Genomic DNA, 23158 nt, shown 5'->3' with positions numbered 1-23158 from the left:
GTATTTCGCGCTACAAAGAAAGAGATAAAGCCGCGTTCGTCGGGGCACTGAGCATAAATAAACAAAAAGTACAAGATTGTTTCGGATGCTACAATCAGATAAAATACCACATGCTGGCGGCTGTTGAAAACAATAAAGATTGCAATAGTTCGCGGATGTATTTATTTATATATATATATATATATATATATATATATATATATATATATATATATATATATATATATATATATATATATACATAATATACACAAATATGTGTGCGATGTGTTTGTCTACTCTATTATTTTGTTTACATTTTGCGTCGCGAATTGTAGCGTTACTGATGTACTTACTTTGTTTGCGATGGCATGGTTGTTATTTAATTTCTTACTATGCCAAAATATAATCTAATAAGTTTTTTATCATTTGTTATGTTTTGTTTTGTTTTGTTTTGGTAAAATTGACCTTGCCCATCCTTCTGCGATTGATGTGGGACCCGGGGTGAGGCCTCGTCAGGAAGTATTCCACCAGCTTCTTCCTTTTGCCTCTTCCCGTGGTCATGTTCTGTTTACACGTGATTCATGTCCGAATAAACTTATTCTCTTCCTTTACGGAAAGTGTGCCCACAATTACTTTTTTACCAATTCTTAGCAATTTGAGAGCCAACAGCTGTGGTTTCAGCGGTGATTACCAGCTTCACATTTTACTCTTTTTCAGGTTACCTATTCTGTTGTTGGTTTTATTGATAAAAACAATGATCATCTCTACCGTGACCTGTCTCAAGCCATGTACAGTTGCGATCATCCCCTGATGAAGGTTCTGTTTCCTGAAGGTAAGCACGAACGTCTGATGGTTTTCAGGCAGTTACAGCTGACGATTAGCCAATCCTGGCGTTCAGTTGCACCACTTTGTACTTTAGGCATGATCTTGATATTTGAGGGAATTCTCCTCGACATTTTTTTAATGAATAAGAAAAAGAGGTTGCCCGCTCTCCATTGTGCTCGCAGTTGAAACTTTATAGGCGCTTGGAAAGTTAGTATTTTACTTGATGTTTTGTCACTGCACATACGTTGTGAATCTCGAAAAGTAATTTATGCATTCACAGGAAACCCAAAGCGCACGACGCTGAAGCGTCCAACAACGACTGCCACACAGTTTAAGATTTCAATTGGAGCACTTGTAAAAAATCTGCAAGCGAAAACGCCAAACTACGTACGTTGCATCAAGGTACGTGCCATAAATTTATGTATTTAAACCATGCATGGTATGTTATACAGCTTTGTTTTGAGTAGAGTAAAACTGAAAAAAGCTTATTCGTTGATGTCATAAAGCACGCCGTATATTTGTTCCTTCACATCGTTATTTTCATTAAACATCACTGAAGCATGTGTTGATCTGCGGTATGTTTCTCGCAGCCAAATGAACTCAAGCAGCCGATGATTTTTGAAATGGCACTAGTTCAGCACCAAGTCCGGTACCTCGGGTAAGGTCTTCCAGTTGTTCTTATGATCTTCTTAGTTTACCGTGACGGTTTTCTCGTGTGCGAATACCGTTTTTCTTTGAGTATTGTAAAGCCGCCTTATGCAGAGCTTCTTGTTGATATTGACAAAATACGGAATGCAACGTTTCGCCTCACAGTTGGGTTTTAGGGGGACATGAAGCCAAAGTCGTCACATGGAAACGTACGGGATTTTATCAGTACATTGACAGGGCTAAATTTGACGTTTTGTTGCACGAAAACGATGCTTCACTATGAAGATTTTATAGACTCTGCGGGTCGCAAGGTTTCTTAGAAGCACTAGAAATTCAGGGTAATAAGGTTTACGAAGTTTATGGGGTTTAAAAGTACGCAGGAGTATGTCGTTTAGAGAGAGGATATATGAGTACTCTGTGGACGTTAGCGAAATTCCTAGGGAAAGTAACCATATGCGCTTTTTTGCCATGCACGCAGACTGATGGAGACCCTGAAGGTGCGCCGCGCGGGGTTCGCCTTCCGGCAGGACTACGTTGCATTTTTGGAGCGCTACAAACTGCTCAGCGTCCGCACCTGGCCCCAATGGACGGGGCTCCCCGCCGAGGGTGTCACTCTTCTGCTCCGAGACCTGCCCATCCACTCATCGGAGTACGTCTTTGGCCGCAGCAAGATATTCATCAAGAGCCACAGGACGGTGCGCCTTTCTTTTTCTTCATATTTGAGCGGCAGAAGTTTGGCTAGTAATGATTTCTTTCGTGTTCATAGCGTCCTCTCATGAAAGAGTTTGCAAATAACACTCCAACTTTTTCGTATATGTGCGAAAAAAACGAAACAAACACTCAGTGACCATTTATCTACTTCTGCGAATCAAAGCAGGTTGAACACATGGACAAGTGTATCCGACTGTGTTTTTACAATAGCGCAACGCATTGGCTGAAACGGAAAGCGAAGAGATGCAAGACGAGGCTCTGCTTCACAAAAAGTTACTTGCGCACCCCCGCAGGATAGGGCCGTGTTACCAGCACATGATGGGTGTCTTTGTACAATATCACGTTTCTTTCTTGGTTTTTAGCAATACGTGCACGCATGATGACATGCACTTTCCGTCCTGAGAAATTTTCGCCATGCCCTTTGCGTTACACTTCTCTGAGCGGGGCCCTACCTTGTGCGGTTGTCAACATGGCCACAGTGGTTCTGGTTAGATTTTTTCTCAACTGCGGTAGTGCTGCAGTCGGTTGAAGTCGTCACACTATTCACCCACGAGGGTAAAACCGCAATTACGTTCAAAGGGCAGGGAATGAAGAAGCCACGGTACAGCGACGCATGAGCGTGAAAATGAACCGGGTTGTTGTGTCTTGACGTTTGGCAGCCAATATATTCCAGAAACATGATTGCTGCAATGTTAGTAATTGCACACAGTGACATTTATTAGGGTGGCTAGCTTGTGGAGAGAAGGTGCTGCATGATTGCGAAAGCAGTTCTTATAGGCGGCCAGTTATACTTCAGTAACGCATGTGGTTCGAATACCCAAAATCATTATAACCTGTTATCACTAGCCCGGTGTGAATAACTGATTAATTGTCGATTTATTGGCCATCCAGTAGCAGTAGGTGCACGTTCTTCCGCTCTGTTACGCGCACTGGAACCGCACTCTAGCAGCAAATGTAATGCTTGGCACAGGCAGCAACCGAGCTAAAGAGCCCGTGGCGCCATCTCACGCTAGGAACCGCAACGATTTTGAGACAGGTGGCGCGCACAGAGGCGGATGTGGGTACCACGAAAACGGGGTTCTCTAAAGCAGCAGCACGGAGCGATATTGAAGCTGCGCGAATGATTTTGTCCGATCGTGTCCAGTCTTCGCGAATCCAGCACTTCAGATCGAAATGGTCAACTCTCTCCCGCGCGACGTTCCTTCGGTTTGCGATCGGGTGAGCGCCCGTGGTGCATGTTTTTATGCTGTGTTCCCTGTGTAACTGGATTCTGGCTGACGAAGGCATATGTCTATGGTAAACGTGTTTCAATCGCTTTTTCACCCTCAGCTCCACATTTATTTTGCTGTGTGAGTGTGAAGAGGGACCGACTTTGCTTTGAGGTACTTCGCGCCGTGGAAGTTGTGTTGTCCGCACATATGCGAAGCTTTAATGGAACCGACAAAGAAATCCTACCTGTTAACGAGCCCATTGAGCTGTTGCTACGCCTCTTCACTTCCCTCACTGAACTGTCAGATCAGCATTTTGGCAAGCTTGACAACGGGATGTCATGCAATCAACCGATAAATAGAGGCTTATTAATTACATGGAGGGCTGACACACACAAACTGCACAGACTGCAGACGATGATGCGAAAATCAGTCGAATACATAAATAGGGGTAAAAAACGTCTACACCAAACAATCGCCCGAAAAATAATGTTTAATGCAACAACATGTATGTAATGGGGCTTTTAATTGTTACAGAAACACAAATGTAATTTTGTTTAATGCTTTTTTTTTATTTGACATCTGCCATGTAATACATTAATTACGATCTATGAAATAGTAAAAATACAAAACAAAATATTGTTGCATAAGGTACTGTGATGTTAGGGCAATATTCAAGGTATAATAAACGCTTAAATATAAGATTAGGATAAAGGGATTGAAGAGAAAATGTTTACATAAAATATTCCAGTAAAACGGGAAAACTTGACGCGCGGCTCCCCATAGTTTTATCTCGGATTACCGCATACCTTGCGTAGCCCGTAAAGCGTGCTCTGCCGTATGCAGCATGTTAGTCAGAAGAAGCCAGCTTTACAAAAAAAAATATTATAGACACACGTGGTTTAGGTGTTCCATATGCAGTCTGCTCAGACAACAGATGACGTAAAAAACGTGAACTAGACTGTCTTGTAGTACCCCTCCCCGGCAATACTTGCTGTCGAAACGAAACAAGTGGTAACGGCTTCGGCCTAAATGCACGTCAGTCGGTTCGTTTCATTCACGCTGGCCGGTATGACTTTTTTTTTTTTTAAGCGAAAGCCTTTTTAGGCTCATGAAACGAAATCCCGCGCACGAGAGTTGTGCGCGGGATCTGTGCGTCGGATCTGTGCGCTGATGTGTTAGTTGCTAATAACGGATGTATGAGGAGGGAAAGTAGGAATGGAAACGGTTGATGAGGATTGGCAAGGAATAAACGTTATAAGATAGATATCGATAGAGTTAATCAATAACAATAATTACTAATAAAATGATAATAAAAGGACTAAATATGACTTCGGAATGAACAATATGTTAAACGATGATTTGTAATGACTGCAACTGACTGGGAATAAGTAAACATGCTTAGCTATGAGTAGTAATGACTACAGTGACTAGGCATGACTGGGCATGAAAACAGAACGACCAGTATGTCAAACGATTACTTTTAATGGCCACAACTGACTGGAAATGAGTTAAAATGCTTAGCTATCAGTGGTAATGACTACAATGACTAGGCATGACTCAGCATGACTATAGAAAGACCAATATGTCAAACGACGGCTTGTAATAGCCATAGCTGACTGGAAATAAGTAAACATGACTTGTTATTAGTGATAATAACTACAATGACTAGGCATGACTCAGCATGACTACGGAATGGCTAGTATGTCAAACGACGACTTGAAATGTCCGCATCTGACAGTAAATGAGTAAATATGAGTGCACCGGTGGCGTAGCGGTAGAACATCCGCCTCGCATGCAAGAGGACCGGGGTTCAAATCCCGGTGCCGCGCAATTCTCCACCGGATGAAAAAAAAAAAAAATCGCGTGTCGATGGAATTGCATACACAGGCTTGGGGTGCGACCTGATGCCGGTGAACACCTCCGGCAACGCACTCCCTCACCAGAACGGGAGTTGGCCACCCTGGTGCAGTAATTGGCTGCAACCTCCTATGATAAGCTCCATAAAACCCCGGCCCTCAGTCACCAGCGGCTGCGGAACAACCGACCACGGCGGCGGTCAGACCTGTGACGCAGCAGGGGGTGCTAAGAAAGCCTGGCTCCGCTGGACAGGCCGCCATTGGAAACTGACCCTGGCAACGTTTAATGCTAAAACTCTAGCTAGTGAAGCTAGTTTAGCAGTGCTGTTAGAGGAACTAGAGGGCATGAAATGGGATTTCATAGGGCTTAGTGAGGCTAGGAGGCCGAATGAGGCGTATACTGTACTGAAGGATGGGCATGTACTGTGTTATCGAGGTTTACCAGAGAGGCGACAACTAGGAGTAGGTTTCCTTGTCAATAAGTATATAGCGGGTAATATAGATGAATTCTATAGTATTAATGAGAGGGTTGCAGGCATCGTAATTAGGCTTAATAAGCGGTATAAACTGAAGGTTGTACAGGCCTATGCACCTACATGTAGTTATGATGACCAGGCAGTTGAAAGCTTCTATGAAGATGTAGAATCGGCAATGCGAAAAGTAAAGACGCAGTATACTGTACTAATGGGCGACTTCAATGCCAAGGTAGGGAAAAAACAAGCAGGAGACAAGGCAGTAGGTGACTATGGCATTGGTTCTAGGAATAGCAGGGGGGAGTTACTAGTTGAGTTTGCAGAGCGCAATGACTTACGAATCATGAATACCTTCTTCAGCAAACGGAAGAACCGGAAATGGACATGGGAAGGTCCTAACGGAGAGACTAAAAATGAAATCGACTTCATAATGTGTTCAACCCACGCCATTATGCAAGATGTAGAGGTAATCGGGAAAGTGCGATGCAGTGACCACAGGATGGTGAGGTCCCGAATTAGCCTAAATCTGAAGAAGGAACGCAACAGATTAGTGAGAAAGAAACCCATCAACGAATTAGCGGTGAGGGGGAGGGCAGAAGAGTTCTGGATCTCGCTACAGAATAAGTATTCAGCTCTAACTGAGGATGGCGACATTACCCTAGAGGCAAGGAACAATAATTTCAGAGATACCATTACTGAGTGCGCGGTAGAAGTAGGCGGTAGGATAGCTAGAGAGGATACCGGTAAGCTGTCTAAGGAGACGAAAGATTTGATTAAGAAACGCCAGAGTATGAAAGCTTCCAATCCAACAGACCAGATCGAATTGGCCGAGATATCAAAGCTAATCAATAAGCGCAAGGTGGCCGATATAAGGAAGTATAACATGGAGAAAATTGAGCATGCTGTAAAGAAGGGGGGAAGCCTTAAAACGGTGAAGAAGGAATTGGGCATAGGCAAAAACCAGATGTATGCGATAAAGGACAAGGCGGGCAACGTCATCACTAATATGGAAAAGATAGTCAAAGTAGCCGAGGAGTTCTATACAGATCTCTACAGTAGCCAAAGTAGTCAGGACCGTAATGAGATTGGCGATAGGGAAAACCAGTCAGACATTCCACCAGTGACGAAGGACGAGGTCAAGAAAGCACTAAAAACTATGAAAAGGGGAAAATCAGCTGGAGAGGATCAGATAACTACAGATTTGCTGAAGGACGGGGGGGATATCGTGCTAGAAAAACTGGCCACCCTGTATACGCAGTGCCTGGTGTCATCGACGGTACCGCAACCATGGAAGAATGCAAACATTATCCTCATTCACAAGAAAGGGGACTCTAAGGACCTTAAAAATTACAGACCAATCAGCTTACTGTCTGTTACGTATAAGGTATTTACTAAGGTAATCGCTAATAGAATCAGGACAACCTTAGACTACAATCAAGCAAAGGATCAAGCAGGGTTTCGGAAATGGTACTCTACTATCGATCATATTCATACCATGAATCAGGTGATAGAAAAATGCTCGGAATATAACCAGCCCTTATACATAGCATTCATTGATTACGAAAAAGCATTTGACTCAGTTGAAACCTCGGCGGTGATGCAGGCATTGCGAAATCAGGGGGTAGACGAGCTGTACGTGAAACTGCTGGAAGATATATATAGTGGCTGCACAACAACCATAGTTCTGCATAAAGAAAGTAACAAAATTCCCATAAAGAAAGGTGTTAGGCAAGGAGACACAATCTCCCCAGTACTATTCACAGCTTGTTTGGAGGAAGTATTCAGAGACTTGGAATGGGAGCAGTTAGGGATAAGGGTAGATGGAGAATACCTCAGTAATCTGCGATTTGCCGATGACATTGCCTTGCTAAGCAACTCGGGGGATGAACTGCAAATAATGATTGATGACCTAGACAGGAAAAGTAGAAAGGTAGGCTTGAAAATCAATATGCAGAAGACTAAGGTAATGTTCAACAGCCTCGGAAAGGAACAGCAGTTTACATTAGGCAGCGAAATACTGGAAGTAGTAGGCGAATATGTCTACTTAGGACAGGTAGTAACCGCAGATCCGGGCCATGAAAAGGAAATAATAAGAAGAATAAGATTGGGATGGAGCGCATTTGGCAAGCACTCGCAGGTTATGACTAGCAGCTTACCGGTATCGCTCAAGAGGAAAGTATACAACAGTTGCATCTTACCTGTACTCACCTATGGGGCTGAAACGTGGAGGCTAACCAAGAGAGTTCTACTTAAGTTGAGGACAACCCAGAGGGCTATGGAACGAAAAATGGTAGGGGTAACATTAAGAGATAGAAAGCGTGCAGAGTGGGTCAGAGAAATAACTCAAGTTACCGACATTCTAGTAGAAATAAAGAAGAAGAAATGGACATGGGCAGGACATGTAGTGCGAAGAGAGCATAACCGATGGTCGCTGAGGGTAACAAACTGGATTCCAAGGGAAGGAAAGCGTAGCAGGGGGCGGCAGAAAGTTAGGTGGGCGGATGAGATTAAGAAGTTCGCAGGGGTCAAGTGGATGCAGCTAGCACAGAACCGGGTTAAGTGGAGAAATATGGGAGAGGCCTTCGCCCTGCAGTGGGTATAATCAGGCTGGTGATGATGATGATGAGTAAATATGCTTACATATTAGTGGTAATGACTACAATGACTACAATGACCTGGCATGACTCAGCATGACTACGGAACGACCAGTATGGCAAACGACGACTTGCAATGGCCGCAACTGCCTGGAAAGAGTGAAGGGGCAAACGATGAGAGGCAAATGATAGGAGACGAAGGGCACACTTTCGCCGTTCTTCTCTTAAGAGATATCTAAGAGGCCCTCTAATTTTCTGTTTGCTCTACCCCAATGTCGGCCCGTGGCCTGTGCAGAGAAAGCGTTACAAAGAGTCCTAGGGTTATCAGACTCTTCGGGTTAAATAAACGAGTAGTTTGTTTAGTTCCCCTGTCGTAGGCGTTGCAGTCCACTGGTACGCCTGGAACACGCTATTCTGGAGCCAGTGCTTTCTGACAGAAACTAAGGGTACACACGGCAGCAGCATGAATCTAATTTTTCCATGTCCTAATTGGGCCGTCCCGTATAAAAGGCAGGGGGATGTGCTCGCTTCGATTCGTGACATTCTTTCTGCTTGGCCAAAATGTCGGGAGACGTCGGAAAAGCACCAAACCAAACAACGGGCGCTTTAGCTCCGCAGAATATGCTTGAAAGTATGTGTAGCATGTAATTAAAAATACGTTTGAATAGAATTTATATAAATGTGCGTACTTTGCAGGGATGTGGGAAATGGCTTTTTGGTGCCGAATAAATCAGCGGTTTTAGCGCACATAACGAAGTTAGCCCCCCTAAGATGCAATCTTTTTCGTCATGATGCAGTTGCGGTATCTGCAGTGAAATAAAATGTACAAGAGCACTGTAATTTAAAATTATCCTAACTGTCCTAGCCAAACTAGTTCAGTATAGAATCGACAGAAATCCACGAAAACGTATGTGCAAGATATTGCATGCCATGAGAATAAAGTTCCGAAGGTGTTAGTCATGTAGGTGATACCTTTTTCTTGAAAACGAACAAACCACTATGATCAGAATGTATCTGGTCTTGCAAGAATGCCGACTTCAAAATAGCATTTTGGCGGCTGTCCTCCCTTTGTATTCGCTGTTGAGTACCTGAGTTGACTACAAGAAATCTTTGTTGGGGCCCATGAAAGACCGCAGTATTATGTGCATCTACACGTCAGCAAATAAAAATTATACATTTGTACTTTTTGCTCTCTGTTACTGTGCATTTCAAAGCTTCGATTCGTTTCTAATGGTCCAAAAGCCAATAATAAGCTTCAAATAATGGTCCACATGCAAGAGAAATATTTTACATATTTTGTCGTGGGTAAACCTCACGTGGTCTAACGTGTTCCTTTGTGCTTGATTGTTGGTTTACAGCCAGTGTAATTGCGGAAACTAATTTTTAAGTTCATGACAGCGCGGAGAACCAGAAAAATGAAAATAGGGGTAACAGTAGAAGACATAAGACGATAAGAGTGAGCCTGGAAGTAAAGGTGAGCTAATCTGTTTTAGACGAAATAAAGAAGAAATCAACATGGGTACAGCCTACAAGCGATGCAAAAATAATCCATTGAGGCTTAGAGTCAAGGTGCTCTCTACAATGTAGAAAAAGCGTTGCAGGATTCGGCAGAGAGTCGTTCGGGCAGGATGAATACTTTTGGCCATTTGGAAGTATACTAGGGCGCAGCTGGCCCTAGGCGCAATTAGTTGGAGGCGTATGGGGTAGTTTTTGTTTTATTTCGCTGGACGCGTTTTTTTTCGTTCGCAAAATCAACACGCTGGATGCATGCGTGTTGGTTTTGAATCAAGGCAGCTATGTAAACTGTTCTAAGCGTATTTTATGGCTTTCACTCGTAGTGAACTGAAACCTTCTAAGCACGCTTTGTGATTTTCACTAACTCGAATTGCACAATGTGTGCAAACATCATTTGCTAATATTAAAGGAAGGAATATTGTAAAATATGTTAAATTGTGCCTAGAATGTCTTTAAATGAGGGAAAGGGTTAGTGACTGTGCTTGGCAAGTTTGTTGAGTGAAGGAAATAATTTACTCGGCACCCACCACTGCTTTAATGAATACATTCTTTCGTCTAGCTTGTAAGGCGTCTTTTTCGCGTTGACGTGCTTGGGATGGATTTAGACTCAATCTTGCGTGCGAAAGCTTCTAAGCATGTTCTTTGCTGGCACTTAGTCGGGATAATCGTGCAAAACACGATGGGCATAACTTTAACCATTAGAAAATTTTAAAAATCACGAAAGAAGGAAGGACTTTTTTTGTTGCATTCCAAATGACTACTCATGTCAGCCAGGACAAGAGAGGCGTGGAACGGAAGAACGCTGGAAGCGCCAATTCGCAGGCATACTGTAGCAACGCGCTGTATGGAAATCACGAGGGCTCTTTCACTGCTAGTGAAATCATGAACGTTCATGGTGACGAGTATTCACGTTCCGCTTACTCACAGCGAGTCTTTTCTAGGTAAGCAACGTACGGCGAATCATAAAAGAACGCACGAACAAACTAGAGGCGAAAGTTTACCAAATGTTTGTATCACATTTCTTTGATAGCTCTCTATTTTCAGCCCCCGCCGTGAATGAAAAGTGGTGCACATAAATTTGAATATGATTAAAAGTTCACGTAAATGTTTTATAAAGGACACTGAACATGATTATGAAATATTCTGAGCTGAAGCATGTTGTATATCCAAATCAAAAAATAAAAAACCCAGAAAACTCTCTGTTTTCACAACAGAATTTTTGTGCGGTTGTCGACACTGAACCTTGCATGACAACTAAAAAATCTGTAGTAATATCACAATTTTCTGTTGTTACAACGTAGCAAATGCTACAGTAATCATTCAGCCAGCCAGCAGCCTTTTGCTGGATTACCTACAGTGTTTTGTTGCTTTATTTCTCATTTGTCGAGATGATTCTCTATTTCCGGCTGTAAAAACTTAATCGCTCCTTACGAAAGCACCCTCTTGACAGAAGAATCCAATGAGTTTCTTGAGAAAACTAGCTATGTGAAAATTCTGGCAAATGTACTGGCCTTTCTCTACTTAGCATTGAATTGTTGGAACAATAATGAGAATAATATCAGTTGAAGTGCTCTAAAAACAAACTTTTTGTGTGTGTGTGTGTGCGCAAGATGAATCAGGGACACCATGTTCATCGTCGTCACTATAATCATCAAGGGGCTGCATTTATTGGCGAGCAGGGACCGCTATCACTGGTGTCTAATTAACCATCCTAAGTCAGCCTCGACTGACACATTATATAATGTTTCCAACCGCTACGCAAGTAGCGTACAATATCAGTGTGCACGCATTGCGCTGAACGAAGTAAAATCTAAAGTTAAAAGCCAAAATGAATAATTGAAAACGCTATCGCATTTGTTAATGAAAGTCGCAACAAAGCGACAAGCAAAATAAGAAAGGGAAAAATCCTGACAAATGTTTCGCTTCCAGGTTTGTGAGCTGGAGGAATTCCGGTGTGAGCGTTTGCACGAACTGGCCACTTTGATCCAGAAGACCTGGAGAGGGTTCGTGATGCGGGAGAGGTTTCTGCGCATGCGCGAGAGCCAAGTGACTCTCTCGAGCAACTACAGGTGCTGGAAGGTGAGTTAAGCATTGGCGAACAGTGTACGCAAAGCATTACGAGTTCGGAGCTCAGAGTGATTCCAAAGTTATAAAGCAGTGCACACGCGCAGAGGCAGAGGCGCAAACAATTTTTGTTATTTTCTCATTAAACAATGTTTTCTGATTTTTGCATTTTGGTTTTCTTTCTTTCTTCTTTGTTTTTCCTATCGATAGGCTCGTCGTGAGTTCTTGCGTAAGCGGCAAGCGGCGACCACCATTGCTGCCTATTATAGAGGATGGAAGGTTGTATGCTAACATGCTCCATATTTTTGTCATTTGATCACAGCTAACCCTTGTCTCTGTCGTCCGTTAACCCGCTTGCTAGTCGTGTCAGGTACGCAGCAGATCTGCTTTAATTATGCAATGTAAAATATTTTTGCAAAGGTGCTTTTACCTTGATTTCCAGAGATACCACGAATTTTTCATTCATGTGTCACTTCTAGTTAAGATTTTGTGTTCTAAATACATTGCAAATATATCAGTGTCAGAACGCTAAGTTCAAACGTCAAAACGTGATGTGATCTACTTTGGGTTCTGCGACTTTGTCATTTAGCTTGCTTTCGGAGCTAATAAGCCTTGATTAAGAACTAAGGTCGACAAAGTATTTAGCCTGTAGGCACACTGTTAATTCACTGAATACACGCATAAACTAACGCTGAATAGCCAGAAAATCAGCAGCTAAGGACTTCGAAACATTGTCTCAGCCTGCTGTTGGTTCCTGCAAACGGTCGTTGTATACCAAGAATATCATTGTATTATAATAAGCACAGTTTATTTTTATGCATTATACCTTCCAGAATTTGTTTTCGTCTTTTATGTTGTCTAAGTTGCTTTGTTATTTATCTCATTCTAGGCAAGAAAGGAGTTCGAGCGCCGGAAAACTCTTGTGGTAATTTCTGTTTGTTTTGTTATGCATTTTGTTCATACGCTTCGGCTTCTTTTATGATTCTTGTGTTTCTCTATTTCGTTTTCGTGAACACATTGCTTTTAATGCTGTGTTTTTGTTTTACTGTGACACCGGTTTTGTCAACAACATATGTAGCACGAACTAACCTCTATTTAACATTTCGTACGGTGCGAAAGTTGACCTTGACAAGTGGCACAGTTATGGCAAAGAAAGGAAGATGTTTTTAAGGCTGCAGAAAAAGGTAATAATTTGAGGAAGAAATAAAGAAATACATTTTAGATTTTAGAGCAAGGAAAATTTTTATTTACGTTTTCTACATTTTCTTCTCTCAACTTTTATTATCGTATATTGAACCATCGGTTTAGTGCACAAGACTTGGTACAGTCCGCACTGTTGTAAGTTCACTACTTCTTGGCTCCTTGCAGCAAACTTGACTCTTGCCTCTTTTGAGCACTTGCGTGACAGGTTTAAGGTTATAATAATTTAAATGGGAGCCCCTGTTTGCAAATTGTTCAAGTACGGGAAGACCTCGCAATAGAATCTTATGAGGCGTTGGGAATGGTATCTACAAATGCTGATAGCATGGTGGCACGACTAGGCACAACGCACTGTTTTAAACCATACGTTTAGGGCTCAAGTACTTCGTCTCTACTGATTCTACTATACTACAGTAAATTACTCCGTTAGTGTGATATGGTGTCATGGCTGTGCGCTATAAAATTTATTCATATGCGCTGCCCTGATTAGCTGGCATAACCCATTCCTTCCTCGCTTACTGCACACCAAATATTAATAGGCATTTCATTTAAGGTATAGTGTTACCAAAAAGACCAGCAGATATTAGTTGTCGGCCCCTTAAATAGATTATGCGTTTTTGCTTTTATCCTCGATACTGAACTGCCCAGTCTGTTTTCCCTTATTGACACAACATGTCTTACTCTTTGTGTCTATTTAGTATAACGTCGATGCTAAATTTCGCGCTACAGTCACTTTCGCATTTTACACAAAAGGTTGGGCAGCGCTTATGAAATAAAAGCAAATTTTTAAAAACTTAAAAACGTTTTATAGCATGAAAGGATCCCTAATGTTTGAATAAATTGTAAGCCTGTCCTGCTCACTGTGCTTTAGAGCTGGGGTTAAATGAGATAGTGTCTAAACTTGGAAGTGTTGATGTCGGTGCGGATTTAATTCCGTGCCTTAATGATGGTTTACTAAAGCTTTGTTCCAGAAGAACCGCCTATAGTTTCTCTAACTGGCGTGCTGTAATGTCTAAAGCAAAACTCATATTTCTTTTTTTTTTCTATAATTATTATTTTTGCGTGCCAGTGCTAGAGTGATTGACTGACACTCACGAACGAAAGCGTCATGGCATTCGGACACCGTTTTTAGTTAGGGTAAGTTAGCAAATTGGGCGGTACGGAACGGGCCCGAGCGGTTGCCCTTCAGTCCATAGCACCGTTTAGGATGAGCTCACGGTTTGGGCCTACTTTTTACTGCGGTGCGGTACGCACGCGCTGTTTTCCAATTATTCTATCTAGAACCGTTGTATTAGGCTGAAATGGAACAACACTGCGTTTTCGGCGAACTAGAAAAAGGCAACCTTGTTTTCAAGAACACACAATACAAACCTGATGGTTGTGTAGCAAAAGTTGCCAGGAAATGTGCACTCATGCGCTGGCAGGCAAGGTCTTTACAGCCCTCTGATGACAACCACACTTTTTGATATCACCAGTTTCTTTGTTATGCCGTAACATTCGGAACTATCTGCTGCCACCGTGATTTCGAGGTGCTCTTTGTTCACTTTTCTTTTTGATGACAAATTATTCTTCACATGTTACTTACGAGCATACATAAGAAACTATCTCTGCTGCTTCCTAGTTCTTATACCTTCAATATCAGAGCAATCCAAACATTAAAATGAAAACTACTAGACGTGCCCACGATTCAGAAAAACAAAAACTAATAAATACGGTAGCCTAAGAATAGTTTGCACTATTAACGTAATATTGTTACAATGCTGACTTGGTGTGCTCACATCTGAAACGTTCCGCCCGATGCCTAAATGTCAAGATATATTTTTTAGCACGAATAGCCATATGCAAAGCAGCATAATTTTTGGGTTGAACACAGTGGCACTTTGTCTACTATCGCAAACACTTCTCTTTAGTGGACGTATTCGCAGTAGGCCTAGAGGCCTTATCTGCTTACTCTTTATGCACGAAGCGAAGGTCCGAGTTGATTCTCTATCAGCGGCATTCTCAGGAGTCAGAAACAGCTACATTAGGCGCAGCGCATACGTGGGAAACTGGCTGTACCGAAGCACTGCGTAAAGAGTATGTCTTATAATTGGTAGTTTGAATTGTAAGTTCAGACTTTCATAAATACTGAGGGTTGGAATTTCTTAGTTTTGCTATTTCGAACGCTTGCTGCCATACGACTCGCTTGACGGCTCGCTGCACGGTGTGAACATGCATTCGGCTGGGTGCGCGCTTGTCACTTGGCTTTGTTTGGTTTATTTGACTGCCGTTTCTTTCGTTTTTGGTGCACTTGGCTTGCTTTAGAGCGCACTGCATCTGTGATGGCGGACTAAAGCCTCGTCACATCGCAAGCACACTGTAGCCATGTTCTGTGGCACGCGTTTGGCTAAAGCTGTTGTGCACGACCCGCATTATTGGCGACGGTCTTTAGAGTGGAAGCTGGAAGGAGGAGGAGAGGCGATGGGATGAGAGACGCGCAGGTGCATGCTCTGGGGATTTTTTGCTTGGTTTCTTCTTGTGCGTGTCCTGAATTCGCATCGAGGGGAGTTTTGTTCTGTCTGTGTGTGTGTCTGCATGATGGACGTTTGAAGACGAGGGAGGAGCTCCACGGCGTCAGGCAGGCAAGGCGGCGGGAGTGTGCAGCGCGCGTCCTGGGCAGGTCCTACCGTCTCTACGAGGTGAGAGGCCTCGCGAGCCACAAACCGCCGCCTTCACGCGCAGCCTTCCCGACCTCCTGGCCGTGCGCTACTAATACCGTCCGCTTACTGTGCTAACCTTCGCGGAGAACGGGATGCATGCTGTGCTGCATGTGCGGCTTCAGGCTGATCTATAGGCGCTTCTAACAGACCACCAATCGCCATAGCTGTTAGTAATTGTCTCATGCATGACACTTCCCTCTTAGCAGTTCAGTAGGCGGAAGAGAGGGACTTGCGTGTGTGTTTCATGGGCTTAGGAGCGATTCATTTGCTTCGATCACATACTAGGATATAAAATTGTTACTGCGACATCGAAATGACTTATTTTCAATTTTTTAAGCGGTGCTATGTCGAGAGGGTGGAGGTGGAGAGATATTGTATCATTACAATATCGATTAACTTTGCGTAAACCATTTACTCAAGGCCCATTTGTTAGATATACTGATATAAACTACTGAGAACAATTATTTTTCTGCAGAAGAGATAAACAAGCATTATGTAACAAAGTTGATGTGAAGCAGTCTTAGGAGTACCTTTTTTTTTTTTTTCTGTGCTAAAGTGTGACATCGGATAGCGCACTATTTTCTCACCGTCTACTTACTATGAGTGAAGTTTTTCTTTTAACATTAGATGTTTCTTACAGAAGACACTGTTGTATATTGCACATTGAAGGTTTGCATGCCATGAAGTCGCTTTTCAGCCTGTCGTGTTTATTAAAAATGAGCTCTGTTTTACAACTACAAAACCTAACGCACTTATCTCTGCAGTTTGCTAACAATGCTGTCGAGTAATTTCTGTACAGTTGGCATTCTTATGAAGCGCTCAGAAAGTAAGAACGATTAAAAAAAGTATGTTCGGCCCAATAGAAGTAGATTGTTTTAAGCGTTATCCACAGGCCCAAATATTTAAGGAGCAGTATGCTCAGTTTTTCATAAGTGCTGTAGTATCTGTTAATGCTCATGTACATTATTAATCGCCAAGGACTGGAAAGCCTCGCGGTTCAGGGCCTGTTTTTCTACATCCACACCTCGCATACTGGATGCACGAGGCGTGTATTCGCGCATCATCGTTTTGGGTAATACATGGTTTTACCATTCCGAAATATTCAAATTGACTTATATTACGGGCTGCTTTCTGCAATGAGTCGTCATCAAATTTAGGTGGAACTTTAAGCAGCGAAAATTTGCAATATGGGCGTTTCAGTTAGTGCTTTTTTTTTTTTTCACCAAAAAACCAAGCTTTCCTAGACGAAAAGTGTAAAGAAAGAAATGAATGCACGACACTTTGCTGTTATAACTATCCTACCCAAGTGCGTATAAAATCTACCGACACTAACCACTCTGTAGATTCCTCTGTTGGATATAAAATGTTGTAGCTTATAGAATACTTGCACGGTAGTAAAGTTACGTTTACACTTGCACATGCAATACTTTGCGATTGAGCGTTTACTGTTCATTCCGAATAATATCACTTGAATATATCAAACATGCGCAGTCAAGTTCGTGTATAGCTGCAAAAACTAAAATATCAGCTGCAGTCCCAGCGCTGTCAAATGTGTGGCTCACACCTCACTTAAGCCGACTTCGTAAAAAAGAAAAATACGTTGAAAAAATATAAACCATTGTTCACGCACATCATCACTGGTCCCTTCTTGTTAGCCTCGGTGTTCATTTTGCAGGCTGGTTAAGTCCTACACCTTTTATGTTTGGATAATTCTTTTTTCTTGGTAACATAAAGTCGTAGACTTTCTCTGTTTCGTATTACTATTGATGCATGATACGCCTTTTGCCTGTTTATAACCATGCTATAGCTAAGAAAAGAAAATATATTTTCACTTGACTGTTATTTTCACTTCTATTCTGTGATTAGCATTGTTTCAAATTTCCTGCAGGATGTTTCTAGGCTCATCATTTGTACCCCTGACAATACAAAACAAAGTGAGCAAAGGTTGAGGGAGAGCCCGAGTCCGCTAGTAAGCAAGGTTTTAGGAAGAAAGAAATGAGAGGAGAGGCCTCATGTATCTAGATATCCGGGAGCTGTGTCAAAAAGCTACCCATGGAGCTGCCCCCCCCCCCCCCCACACACACACACATACTCCACACTAATTCTGTGCGGGGCGCGGGTTCAAGAAAAGTGAGGTTATGGTCTCTTTTTATTTTCGTTCCTTCATAGTTGAGGATAAGCCTCAGTCTGCTGTTGAGGCGCCCCCGTAGCCTTTGTTAATTTTGTTTTATATTCGTCTCCTACTCATGCTATATTATAAAAGGTAACGTGAAACATCACAAAGAAACAAAGGCCGTAGATATTGACTGGTATGAATCCGTGCTGTATTGGGCGGTATTTTACGTCTATCAGCGTTTTTGAATCTAGATTGGCCTTTTGTAAACATCAATGTCAACCCACTGATGTGATAAGATTAAGACAATAGTCTTATGAATAGAAACGCTGTGGCACCCCATATTAGCGCTCGAGTTGCACCGGCAAACTTCAGAAGCATTGTAGTTAAGGCAGGAGGATCTATGAAATAGCCAGCGCTCAGCGTTCTCTATGCTTTCAATGGTGACTGGTAAAAGTGGAAAAATTTCACAATTTAATTGCGAAGCAAGTGATAAGCTTATGACCAAGTGCACATGCACGAAGACTGAGTTCATGAACTTCTCCACGAGAGGCGAGCAGTGATGTGAGCTCGACTAATTGAAAGCTATTGAACATTCCATTAATGCTTTCGAAGGAGCTTGGTTCTGTTCATTATTTTATCGACGTATTATTATTATCATAATTATTATTATTCACTCCACTCTCCTGCATGCCCGAATTGTGCTGAACCCTATGTTAATTTAGGGCACTGCATTTTCTCCTGCCCCGTTGCAATTCAGTGCACTCATTTTCCATATCCTTCTTCCACAATGTGGCGGGCATGGCTAGCCTTGGACCAGCTAAGGACCAGTTGACCTCGGTGACCCTCTAACACACACTGCCTAACACTGCTTCTCAGCAAACTTTCTTCTTCATCCTCCTTATTTCAGTAAATAAAATCCTTACTAGGGCGGAAGTCTTTCAGGCTCGTAGGCTGTTGAAATGTCTGCAAGAAATGTTCGCATGAACTTCGTTAAGAAAAAAGACCAATCTTCATCGGGAATCGAACCACTAACCATCGGATCTCCAGGAGAGCGCGCTAACCACTAGGCCACGCCGGGCGCGTGAGAGACGAGTGGTAATTCTCCTTGTCTACCGTGGTGATAATACTAGCGATAACAACGACGAAATACTCATTCAGTGACCGTGATAATGATCATAGTATCGATAGTGATGATGTTGATAGTAGGGGTAACAATGGCGATGCAGTTAGTGAACACAGTCCGGCAAAGTGGCTTTCGCCATTTCTGCTCTACTTAAGCGCAGTCCTGCATTTTTTTTTATTTTTATTTTCCTTGAGCCCTACTCTGTTACTTTAACTACACTTTCCTTTATATTCGCGCTTAGAGTGCGAGAACCCTTTTCCGACATCTGTTATGTGCGAATAAAGCATTATTTAAACAACCATGATTTATTATGCATATTTTAACCTCTTAGTAAAGCACCGAATGCTGCAGATTCGATTGCAGAAGAGGAACCGGCAACAACCTGTTGAAAACATTTGTTGATCTGTAAACGTTTGCTATCAAAGGGCTGTATCCGAATGCACCTTACGTACATCTCACGCACAAAGTGCTCAGTGATGTTGCATCGGGTGGCCCCGTCCCTTATCCTTTGTGTCCTCAGCGACGGCGGTACCTGCTGTGGCTGGCGCGCAACCTGCCTTCGGAGTCTCCAGCGGACCGGTCTTGGCCTCCGGCGCCCCGTTTCCTGCTGCAGACCAGTCACCTGCTGAGGAAACTTCACCATAAATGGAGGGTGCGTCAACCCCTGGCCGTTATTTGTGCAGTTTTTGTTAGCGCTGGTCAGTAGCACGCGTGGTAGTATATGCCCTGCGCCGACGTTGTGCATCACTTTGACAAGCCCACGTCTCCTTCCCCCATGCATTGCGAATCGGACACAGTGCGATCGCTGAAATGCAGACGCAGTTGTGCGCTGTAACGTCACGTTTAGCGCCGCGCTATCGTCGTCCAACCTTAAATTACCCATCTTCTGCTCCTCGGCACTTGGCGAGGACGTTATTCCAGCTTTGTTCTGGCTTGTCACGGGCTGCACGTGGAATCACGCTAAACTAAATAACTGTCGCTGTAAAACACCACTTACGTCTTTGAAAGAATGCGCTACTAACCATACATGGCCACGTACTCAACATGAATTACACTCTAAGGAAGTAGATAGGTAGTAACATATCGTCGAACGCAGTTCTTAAAATAGGGGAGGTATGCTACCCCTTTCTTGCGTTATATTTATATCTCTAAATATATGAAATACTTACGATTGGTAACGGAAGCAGATTTTGTCTTGAAAAGGTGCGAAGTTCTTGCAATTATCAAAGGCTTAATCCAAATTTGAGCCATCTCTAATTGATGACCTCAAGAGCTCTCGCACCGCATTCAAGGTCATATTATGTCTCTGCTGCTAGTAGCATAACATTCCGTATATTAGGGATCGAAATCTATACCCTGGTACTTAGGCGGTAACCCTGCACCCATTGGGGGAAAACGCTAGAGAACGTTACTTCCTTATGGGGTGTTTCCTACTTAAAGTGCATGAATATGCATCGCTTGCTTGGGTGCAATTAAGATGATAGCATATCAGTGGTACTAAAGTGAGCCCGAAAAGACAGGACGCTGAAAAAGAGGAAGGGGCGCCTCCGTGGTCACCACTTCGAGGCTGCACTTTTGCATCCCCACTTCGGCGCTGACTCGGGCACCAACACTGGTAGAATTTCATCTGAATAGCGACAAATAACACCAAGGTCGTGCCACGTATAGCGTTCGTTGTATATTCACAAATGTTTAGGTAGCAGCTAACTCAGCAGCCTAATTTTACTGTTTTGAGGCAAAAACCTTTCTAGGCTCACGGGCTGCGCATATGTTCACGGAAATGCCCACACGAACTGAAGTTACTCAAAAATATGTCTCCTTGATAAGTTAGTCAAAACTCTGTTACTTGATAAGAATGATAGTGACGATAGTGGTGATGATAGTAGGGATGACAATCACGATACAGTTAGTGAAAACAGTCCTATAAAGTGGTTATCGCCATTTGCGCTTTTAAGCAGACCTTAAGCGCAGTCCTGCGATTTTTTCTGACGACAGATTTGGAAGCTGTTACTTGTCGGAAGAAAAAACGAAGCCCGTTTCTCTCGTCGCGCTAAGCGACCATGCGACAAAGTGATAAAATTCGGAAGCGCACGGCTTCCAACAGAAAAGTAATGCTGTAAGGGCAGGTTTTGTATGTCCTTCCCTATCCACTCAATGAAGATATTTGCGTGTCTTTGTTATAAAAACGAGTGTACCTTAGTACCTGTGCACAACGGTTTGACGCGACATAAAATGATTGAGGTCCTTTTATTGCAGTGCACACGGTACAAGCAGAAACTCGACCAAACTGCGCGAAACCGCATGCGTGAGAAAATGACAGCCAGCATCCTCTTCAAGGATAACAAGGCCTCCTACCCAAGAAGGTAAATAACTTGTATGCGCTGTTCGCGACTTTTCGATGAGTGCGAGATGGTAGGTTTTGCCATTCCATGGTGTGAGGTATGCTTTTTAGGTCTTTTTGCACCGAACAGCTGTCAAATTAAAGATAAAAACAAAGTATGCTTTTCATGTCTTTTTGTACCAAACAGCTGTCAAATTGAAGATAAAAACAGGGTGTGCCAAGCAGTGTACCAGCTCTAACCTCTCGTAGTAGCAGTGTGGTTAAGTCTGCGTGGGTTCGGCTTTTCTTACCTCACTTGTACTGGTAATATGTGGTTAACACCGCCAAAGGAATGAAGAAGTTCACAAAGAGAACCAATGAAAAAAAAAAATCAAACAATATAGTCCTTCCTAGAAACCATATGTGAGAACAAGAGCCGTACGTCAACATCATGAGCTGGTTAGTTTTGAAAAAGTGATCAAATTTATTTACTTTCTTCTCTGGTCCTGCTAATCATACATCAGGGCAAAAGCAAAGTTTCTGTCGCGGGGTAGGTCGTACTTATCGAGGAACGCTTCTCCACCTGCCCCTGTTCAAAAATATTCTCGAGCGAAGATTAAACGTGTAGTTCCTTTTTTTTTTTACGTAACGGCGAATTTTTCGTCCACAGTCGCGAACAGCACTAAATAAGGCACACGTTCTTGTCTTACAAATATAATTTCGCCTGACCAATCAGAAAACAATAAAAATTCCGCATCTTTGCGCAGTCGCGGCGCTGATAACTAAAAGCATTGATGAATTTCATATTCGTTTATGTCGATCATCTCAGGCCCACATAACTTTATAATACCACTTCATACTCTTTTAATGGTTTCCACGTCTGTACTCTGTATATATAGCAGCTTATGCAGGAGGTATGGCATTTTGTCCCAAAGTTGCCTGTGTTAGGGCACTTGCGTTCGGGTTGTGTTCATTATGCTGGTGTGGTACCAGGAAGAAGTAACAGCACGGCGCCGTGTTCTCTCTCTCTTCTCTCTGCTTTATATTTGTTTCTGCAGCGTGTCCCATCCGTTCCGTGGCGACTACGTAAGGTTGCGTCAGAACGTGAAGTGGAAAAGGCTGTCGGACGAAACAGGAGACCAGTACATTGTCTTTGCGGACATCATCAGCAAGATAACAAGGTCCAGCGGAAAGGTGGGTTCCGCAGTGAGATCATATAAAGGGATGCATTTCTCCTTCGTAATATAGAGCTATTTCGGGAGCAAAAAGTTCTTCACGAAGAGGAAGTGTAAGATTCGACATATAGGTAGAAATAAGATACGAAAAGTGCAAGGTGAAGCATCGTGAGGCAATTCTTTTCCGTATCTTTGGCGCACCGCTCGACGCCAGTGCAAATTACGACACGTGAAAAGGCATATGCTAAGTAGGAGACTCGGCGCTGCCGCATAACAAAGCCAATTCAGCGAAATGACTACAGGTATGCCGCAGTAGACACCTAAAGGTTACCTTTGCCATGGCGGGAACATGGTCGCTCAAGTGGATTGCAAAGCCGCTCTTTGAAATGTGAGATTCAACCTCATCCGCTCTCTGCGCTTATTGCTAACAAAAGATTACCGCGGAATGCCTTCTCAAAGAGAGTGAACGCTATAGCATGAGGGAAAGTGTATAACAGGTTACCTGCGAGTGCGTGGTCCATAGTAACGGATTATAACTTCAAATTCAGTGCTCTTGACTATTCCGTAACTGTTATCTGGATCACGTTTTTCACGGCAGACATGTCGTGTCCGTTTCGCTTGAATTTGTAGGTTATTCGTACAATAG

The 23158-nt window shown here is 42.9% G+C and overlaps 1 protein-coding gene across 1 annotated transcript in view; it reads left to right on the top strand.

Moving 5' to 3' along the window:
* Nucleotides 1–23158, top strand: part of LOC146185436 (unconventional myosin-Ia-like) — a 93398-nt gene that overhangs the window by 62326 nt on the left and 7914 nt on the right. The window contains exons 18-28 of the mRNA XM_084607822.1: nt 700–814; nt 1088–1209; nt 1398–1465; nt 1934–2150; nt 11745–11894; nt 12090–12158; nt 12769–12804; nt 15671–15757; nt 19538–19669; nt 21274–21380; nt 22396–22531. Of these exons, the coding sequence (XP_084463948.1) occupies nt 700–814; nt 1088–1209; nt 1398–1465; nt 1934–2150; nt 11745–11894; nt 12090–12158; nt 12769–12804; nt 15671–15757; nt 19538–19669; nt 21274–21380; nt 22396–22531 (1239 nt within the window). The remainder of the gene's footprint in view (nt 1–699; nt 815–1087; nt 1210–1397; nt 1466–1933; nt 2151–11744; nt 11895–12089; nt 12159–12768; nt 12805–15670; nt 15758–19537; nt 19670–21273; nt 21381–22395; nt 22532–23158) is intronic.

The sequence above is a fragment of the Amblyomma maculatum genome, chromosome 6 (assembly GCF_055883805.1).
Source record: "Amblyomma maculatum isolate TAMU_Amacu chromosome 6, ASM5588380v1, whole genome shotgun sequence".
NCBI classification, from domain to species: Eukaryota; Metazoa; Arthropoda; class Arachnida; order Ixodida; family Ixodidae; genus Amblyomma; species Amblyomma maculatum.
Note: the sequence above shows the minus strand (reverse complement) of the source record. Positions and strands in the feature narration are given on the sequence as shown.